The sequence below is a fragment of the Sus scrofa genome, chromosome 7 (genome assembly GCF_000003025.6).
Source record: "Sus scrofa isolate TJ Tabasco breed Duroc chromosome 7, Sscrofa11.1, whole genome shotgun sequence".
NCBI classification, from domain to species: domain Eukaryota; kingdom Metazoa; phylum Chordata; class Mammalia; order Artiodactyla; family Suidae; genus Sus; species Sus scrofa.
In genome coordinates, this window is record NC_010449.5 from 79276267 (window position 1) to 79285307 (window position 9041).

Below are 9041 nucleotides of genomic sequence, written 5' to 3' on the forward strand. Positions count from 1 at the left end.
GTCATAAAAACACTCCCTACAAATAAAAGTCCAGGACCAGATGGCTTCACAGGTGAATTCTACCAAACATATAAAGAGGATCTGGTGCCCATTCTCCTTAAACTTTTTCAAAAGGTTGAAGAAGAAGGAATACTCCCAAAGACATTCTATGATGCCACCATCACTCTCATTCCAAAACCAGGCAGAGATACCACCAAAAAAGGAAACTATCGCCCAATATCATTGATGAATACAGGTGCAAAAATTCTCAATAAAATCTTACCCAACTGAATCCAACAACATATCAAAAAGGTCATACACCATGACCAGGAAGGGTTCATCAGATGTTCACAAGGATGGTTCAACATATGCAAATCAAGCAACGTCATACACCACATTAACAAAAAAAAAGTCAAAAATCATATGATCATCTCAATAGACGCAGAAAAAGCATTTGACAAAGTCCAACATCCATTCAGGATTAAGACCCTCGCCAAGTGGGTATAGAGGGAACAATCCTGAATATAATCAAAGCCATTTATGACAAACCCACAGCAAATATAATACTCAATGGGGAAAAACTGAAAGCCTTCTCACTCAAATCTGGAACAAGACAGGGATGCCCACTCTCACCACTGCTCTTCAACATAGTTTTGGAAGTCCTAGCCACAGCAATTAGACAAACAAAAGAAAAAAGTCATGCATATAGGAAGAGAAAAGATAAAACTGTCACTGTATGCAGACAGACAACATGACACTATATATAGAAAACCCTAAGGACTCAACCCAAAAACTACTTGAACTGATTAATAAATTCAGCAAAGTAGCAGGATATAAGATTAATGTACAGAAGTCAGTTGCATTTCTGTATACCAGCAATGAAATATTAGAAAAGGAATGCAAAATACAATACCTTTTAAAATTGCACCTCACAAAATCAAATACCCAACAGCAAAAAAGCCAATCAATCAATGGAAAAATGGGCAAAGAACCTGAACAGACATTTCTCCAAGGAAGATATACAGATGGTCAGCAAACACATGAGAAAATGCTCAGCACCGCTGATTAAAAGAGAAATGCTAATCAAAACAACCATGAGATACCACCTCACACCAGTCAGAATGGCCATCATTCATAAGTCCACAAATAACAAGTGCTGGAGGGGGTGTGGAGAAAAGGGAACCCTCCTGCACTGTTGGTGGGAATGGAAACTGGTACAGCCACTATGGAGAACAGTTTAGAGATACCTTAGAAACCTATACATAGAACTTCCATAGGACCCCACAATCCCACTCTTGGGTATCTATCCAGACAAAACTCTACTTAAAAGAGACACGTGCACCCGCATGTTCATTGCAGCCCTATTCGCAATAGCCAGGACATGGAAACAACCTAAATGTCCATCGACAGATGATTGGATTAGGAAGAAGTGGTATATATACACAATGGAATACTACTCAGCCATAAAAAAGAATGACATAATGCCATTTGCAGCAACATGGATGGAACTAGAGAATCTCATCCTGAGTGAAATGAGTCAGAAAGACAAAGACAAATACCATATGATATCACTTATAACTGGAATCTAATATCCAGCACAAATGAACATCTCTTCAGAAAAGAAAATCTTGGACTTGGAAAATAGACTTGTGGCTGCCTGACGGGAGAGGGAGGGAGTGGGAGGGATCAGGAGCTTGGGGTTATCAGATACAACTTAGAATAAATTTACAAGGATATCCTGCTGAGTAGCATTGAGAACTATGTCTAGATACTCATATTGCAACAGAACATAGGGTGGGGGAAAAATGTATACACGTAAGAGTAAATTGATCCCCATGCTGTACAGCAGGGAAAAAAAATTAAAAAAAAATTTTTAAAAATCAAAAATATTTGAAGTTTATAATATGGAATCAATTTAAGGTCACCATATTCATGTTTAATAAAGCATTTGGTGTACCTTCTACGGGAAAATTTGTCTGCCCCTTCATTATTTATTGAAGCCTTCATGTTCATGCATGTGTATCTGTTTATGTAAAATTGGTAATATAAAATGAATAGTTGCATGTTGTTTTGATTTCTTTTCTTTCTTTTATGAGCATACAGTTTAATCCTTACACAAAGAATGGGTTAGATGTAACTTTGTAACACTATTTAATATCAAGAACTATATTAAGATATGAATCTTAAAAAAGTATTCATATACCCAAATGTTTTTCTCCTCTGAATAGCACCTTTGTTAGAAGTATTCACATATATGTTGCCTTTATATTCCTAACAACTCTAGAATTTTGAATTATTAATCATCATAGCAGAAATATGAAATCTAAGGTTTAGAAAATTGAGTAATTTGCCCAAGACCATACAAATATAAGTGACAAGCTTCATGACTATTTTCTTTCTAATCTTTCCATGAATTAGATTGGTATATGTTTTTTAATCCTTGGATATAATTAAAGGCTAAAAATCTCTTGACTACCAAGTCAAGGACAAGAAAATGCTTATATTAAAATCAATGGATAGGTCTGAGAGGCAGAATTAACTCAACATTTCTTTTCATTAATTAAAGTAATGAAATTGCATGCTCAATGTTGCTAATTTCTACTTAGCTTTAATATTTGGAAGCTGATAAGATATTTATGACTTTTTTTGCTGATGTAATTACTACTAGTGGTACATTTGTTCTTACTGATTGACATGTTTTATCTTTGACAGTTGAACAACTTAAGGACAAATTCAATCATTGATTAGCTGTCATCTCATCTCCTTGTCCCATGAAAGACAGAATCATGTTTGCATTTCGAATGAGTTGACATTGAACAAAGGAATCACATAATAAAAGTGCCTTTAGCAAATACACTAAATGAAAAAGCATTCGTAGTTGAGTATATTGATCCATTAATAATAAGAAGAAAAATTGGTAGTTCCCGTTGTGGCGCAGTGGTTAACGAATCCGACTAGGAACCATGAGGTTGCGGGTTCGGTCCCTGCCCTTGCTCAGTGGGTTAGCGATCCGGCGTTGCCATGAGCTGTGGTGTAGGTTGCAGACGCGGCTGGGATCCCGCGTTGCTGTGGCTCTGGTGTAGGCCGGTGGCTACAGCTCCGATTCGACCCCTAGCCTGGGAACCTCCACATGCCGCGGGAGCGGCCCAAGAAATAGCAACAACAACAACAATAACAACAAAAAGTCAAAAAAAAAAAAAAAAAAAAGAAGAAAAATTTTAATGAAAGTGTTACACGTGAACAAACAACTTCAAGGGGACAAATAATGAACATATTTGGGTTCACAGAAATTCAGGGATATCTGAGAAGATTACATCATGATCTTCATCAAATTCCAGCACATTGACAAAGGGAAGGAAAGACTTTCCCTTAGATTTGATACTTAAGAGATGAAATCCATGTTTGCAAATGAAAAATACATTTTGCATCTTATAAGAGTAATACTAGGAAATAAATGTAAAATGTAATTATATAGGACAAAGCTGGCATGCATTTTGCATAAAACATTCACTAAATAAATTTGATTTTGATCCAAAAAAAAAAAGAAAAGAAAATAACATATTTGGAACTCTAAGCTCCATAGATTAGTACGGAAAAAAATGCTGTTGGGGAAAATTAAATCTTAAAATAAGGGGAAACATTGAAAGTGAAAGCTCAAAAATCAGATAGTTTGGGGTATACTTACATACACAGTTCAGCTCTGAAACCAGATGCTCATCCCTGACTGAAAAGGCTTACTCTAGTCTTAACTGTACTTTAAAATAAAGTCCAGTGAATTTTCTGCCATGACCGGTGTTGCTAGGAGTGTGTCCTTCTCATTGTGGCAAATATACACTCTAAAGAGTACCCCTTGAGTTTGGAAACCTCCATATCTGTGTTTTAAATAAAGTCGAGTATGTGGAAAGCCTTTCCCTGTCACACTCCTTGGGGATCCTTAGTTTTCAGCTTTCCCTAAGGAAAAGTTGGGTTTTGAGAGCAAAAGACAACAATGTACGCTTTTCAAAGCTAGATTAAATTCAGTTAATTACAACTAAAAATGTAAGAGAAGGAAGTTTTACATATTTTATTGTTTATTTTGGGGATATAACTTTCTTCCTTTTGCTGTGTGTCTATCATGTCATAAAGTGAACTAAGATGTCCAATCCAGCTAGTCCCAGCAAAACTTCAATGATTTACTTGGATGGGCAAGTGACAGGCAGCTCAGCCTTGTCACTTTGGAGCTATGCTTGTGACTTAGGGGCCAGCTTGAACTTCTGCTTCCTGGGACATAGGAGGAATATTCGGTGTCAATATTCTCAGTGCTACCTTGAACAGAGTTCTGAATGTTACTTGTTTGGGTGTTAAAAATATTATAGGTGTTTCTCTGTATGGTGAAAAGATAGAAGACAGATTGTTTTTAATTTAGTACTTTATTAGAGAAATAATACATGGATATAATGTTACTTAATAAGTTTCAAAGAATCAGTAAGACATATTTCAAGCATATATTGAAACCCTGCTTCCTTTCTTCTTTTCCCATCTCATCCATTCTTGAAGGTAACAACTGTCAATCGCGTGGTGCATCCTTCTGTTACCATTCCTACCAAAAGTGGTGAGTGTACATATCAACATATGCCACTGGAGACAGTTTTTCTTTTCTTTTTTTTTTTTTTACTTTTTGTTTGCAGTTCTGATTGACATAAATTAAATGCAAAAGGTTATTATTATTAAATCTTATTTCCTTTATTTCTCTTGTGTCTTGCTGTTCCTGCCCTCTCTCCTCCCTCTTTACTCTCATTTTCTCCCTCTCAAAGTTTTGTTTATCACTTTGATTTATAGATCTCAAAACATTTAAATGAATTTATTTGGTTTATGAGCCATTTTGTGCCCTGAGGTCTAGAGTCCAAAACCATCTCAGTTTTTGTGAACATAAAGATTCCATGCTTATTCATTGCTTGGTTGCTACAACACACTTTTCAGGTATCACCTCACAAAATCATGATGATACTTAGCTTTATTACAAAGCCAAAAACAGACAAAAGAGACTAAGCAACATCCATAAATCTTATAGTTATTAAATGAAAGACCATTGAGAGTTTTGTGTGTATGTATATACATATATATATTTCATAATTTATTTTCAGGTACCACTGGACAAGGCTACACTACTCTCTTACTTCACAGCAGATTCTCCTATGGTCTTTTTACTCAACCACACACAATACCCATGTCGTAAGAAACCACTGGTCTCTTTTCTGTCTCTGTAGTTTCTTTTTCCAGAAATACTATAAAAATGGAATCATACTGTTTGTTGCCTTTTGCATTTGACTTTTCTCACTCTGCGCTTGAGATTCATCCATTTTGAAACATGAATTAGTAACTTCCTTTTATTGGTAGGTAGTGTTCCATTGCATGGATATCTCCACTTTTGAAAATTCAAGTTATTTTCACAATTGTTAGTGATTGAGAATAAATCTGTGTGAATATCCTTGTACAGATTTATGTGTTAAACTTTTCATTTCACTTTAATAAATATCAGAGTGAGATTTGGGGATCATATGATTAATTGTCCATTTAATAATGCAATTCTTCATAAGAAGCCTATTCAAAAAGATGAAACACATGGTGTGCAATATGAAAAGAGTTGTATGAATGTATTGATCATTAATGTTGCTACAAGCTGTTGAAAGTTTTGTTCTAATTTAGACTGCATTCACCCTTAATGTGTGCAAAAGTACTTTTCTGCCTTCGAACTTGCCAGCAGATGGCAAAGTTTGGAAAATGATACTGGAATTTGAAAATATCAGAATTTGAAGGATCTGATTTTCTCTAGAGAGGTCAAAAGGGTATGTTAAATACTGCCATGGGTCATAGTCTGTTCACTCCTGGACGTTTCAGCTGAAAGGAATCCTGAGCAAAGTTGATTATACCAAAGACCATGCCTGATTTATACCCTCAACACTTTCCATGAAAGATGTTACTAGTATTGTGTGTTGATACACAAATGATAGAGTATTAATAATACTATAAAATTAATTGGTAAAATTAATATTAAATTAATTATTTAAAATCAATTTATATTAGAACCCAGTGAAAGAATGCTGTAGGAATAATTTTTTAAAAAGAATAGAATATTTAAGGTTGGAGAGGTAGATCTTTAAGTTTCAAGAGTTTATATTTTTATCTTCAAATATTTGAGACAGAACTTTCCACGTAGAGGGCGTAAAAATATATGAAAATCGAAAGCAAAATCAGAGAAACTGGATATATTTCAAATGTCAGTAGCTCGCATTGACACCTTAGGACCTAATCTTCCATGAAATGGGCCTGATGTTGAAAGTCTGTTTCTCAGCATATCTTACAAGTTTCAGAGCTGGGAAGCCCCTGTCTAGAGGGTGCATCTAAGCTCCTCTGAGTGCAACTTCGGTGTTGGCATTCTGATTTTATAAAACTCTCAAATCTTAATTCTGTTTTCATGACAAATAATTATTTTTGATAACATTCTGAATCTTTCTTCCATATGGTTCTTCACGTTCTTGCTGCAGAAAGTCTTAGCAAACTATGTCATTATTAACCAATTCCCTGTTTGGAAAGTTCTAGAAATTAACATTATAGATTTCTGTCCAGGGCCAACTCTTAATATATAATTGTGGATCATGAAGTGAGAACAGACGTTTCTGAATCTCAATATATAGGGAGATCTTGGACTATGCAGAAAACATCCCTTTTGGGGCAAGAAGGTGTTTTGCTCTTGAGAATCCAAAAGTTCCAGGAAATAGCTGAGAAGCATCTCTTAATGTTCCTGGAAAGTTGTCAAAACTTCCAGAAAATCCCATTTGGTATAAATGGAAAGGTGATATGGAAATACTGATAATTTTAGTTTAAATGTGAGGGAGGAAGAGAAGTAAGGAAGAAGGTAAGGGATTGTTATAGATTATAAGATATATAACATTTGAAAACATCACTGTGATCAGATTTTTCTTCATGGCTAAAACTGATTAAAATTCTAATTAGGGCCTGAAATACAGTAAGACCACAATGAAACAAACAGTGCATTTTCTGCTTTGACAATTGCCTATGGGATATTTTTACCTTCGGTGTGGAATATATTTCCTATGAAGAATAGCTTCTTGGGTAGGAAACTGTAGGCCTAATTTTATGGCAAGCTGAAGGGATATTATTACATGTTTGATTATTAACAAAATAGTCACAATTTCAATTTCAACTATTATTTTGTAGATATGCTGCTGTCTGCTAAAATAATAAAATAATAGCATGGTAGATTCATGTATACCATGTTAGCAGAAGTAACGAATATATGCTCTACAGAAGTAGTAGAATATTGTCCAGTGAGGTAGATGATTTAGTCAATTTTGTCTGTTATTAATCTCAACTGCCTAAGTGGAGATATCCACAAGGCAGTTGGATATAGAGTTTTTGAGCTCCAAAATATATCCAATCAGCAAAATTTGACTTAATGTCCTTGTTTGCTCAATCGTTTGATGGCTACCTTTATATCTTTGTTCCTTAATGTATATATGATGGGATTTAAGGCAGGGGTGATAGCAAAGTCAGCAATGAATAGGTATTTATCAACTAATCATCTGGGAAAAGGCCATACATAGAGAAACATACATGGAGTGAAAAACAGGACCACCACAGTGATGTGAGCTGACAGAGTGACAAATGCCTTGGATAAGTCTCCTGAAGATCAGTTCCAGACAGCGACCAAAATGAAGATGTAGGAAAGGATTAGCAGAAAGAAGGTTCCCATACTCATGAAGCCACTGTTGGCAGCAACAATAAACTCTAACTTGGCTCCGTCTGTGCATGCAAGTTTTATGATCCTGGGAAAATCACAGTAAAAGCTGTCAACTTTGTTAGGCCCACAGAAGGGCAAGTTTATAATGAAAGCAAATTTAGACATAGCATGAATCACCCCAATCACCCAGCCAGTGATGACAAAGGAAACACATATTTTAGGATTCATGATGTTCGAGTAATGAAGAGGCGTACAGATTGCTGTGTACCTGTCAAATGCCATGGCCATGAGTAATACCATCTCCACTCCTCCCATGATGTGGATGAAGCATATTTGTGTTATGCAACCTTTGAAAGAGATTATCTTGTGTTCCTTTAAAAGATCAGTAATCATCTTGGGAACTGTGGTAGAGGCAACCCCCACATCAATGAAGGACAGGTTTGCAAGCAGGAAATACATAGGGGAATGTAAGTGAGAATCAAAAATTACCAGAAACAGAATGGAGAGATTTCCCAGGATGATCCCTAAATAGATCGAGGAGAATATCATCATGAGAAAAACTTTAGTTTCCCAAGAACCTGAGAGTCCCAGCAATACAAACTCAGAAGCCAGAGAATCATTTGGTCCCTCCATTGGCTTGGGCAGAAGAGCTGATTTTCATATCACCTGAGGGTAGAAAACGATGAAAAGTCAGAATCAGTGGTACAGAGGTAGATTTCTTTTCATCCTGCTAGCTTGCCTTTTGATAGATCATTTAGTTGGGAAAGGAAAAGAAAGAATATAGAAACATTATGGTTGTCAGAAGAATGATTGCACTGAAAATTCTGAAAATTTGGATGCAGATAAATGTGGTTACTTCCCGTCCTATTCCATTTTCATACTTTTAAATTTTATTTTGCATCTCAAGGTTCTAGACATTTTCCCTGCCCATTTACCTAGCTGTTCTGCCAGGTGAATAATCTTAGTCATTTTTGTCACACTCTCATTAATGTTTTCACATGAGATTGAAAATTCCCCTTAGCTGAATTTCTTCTTTCACTGGTCAAATAGAAATCTTTAAGCTGAAACTGTTTAATGTTTTTCACCTTGCTTTACCTGTGCTGTTTTGTTTTTGTATAATCTACCAGGGAATTAAGGTGCCCAGATTGTGCAATGTTTCATGCAGGAAACATTAGCAAAGTGCACATAGAACTCTATGTACAATAAAGTATTGAATACAAAGACAGAATACATGTTAAATATTACTTAGACAAATATTAACAGATGATATTTATTGATGCATCCTCTATGCAAAGCTTTGTATTAAGCACATTATCTCATG

General features: G+C 35.5%; 1 protein-coding gene across 1 annotated transcript; it reads right to left on the reverse strand.

Annotated features, from left to right (window-relative positions):
• Window positions 6455-8691, reverse strand: LOC110261721 (olfactory receptor 4F3/4F16/4F29-like). Its single transcript, XM_021100016.1, has one exon. The coding sequence runs from the start codon at window positions 8351-8353 to the stop codon at window positions 7670-7672; it is 684 nt and encodes a 227-aa protein (XP_020955675.1). The 5' UTR covers window positions 8354-8691; the 3' UTR covers window positions 6455-7669.

What these genes read in the sequence shown, in the direction of transcription:
- LOC110261721 (XM_021100016.1), bottom strand. Translation starts at nt 8,353, where the DNA reads ATGGAGGGACCAAATGATTCTCTGGCTTCTGAGTTTGTATTGCTGGGA.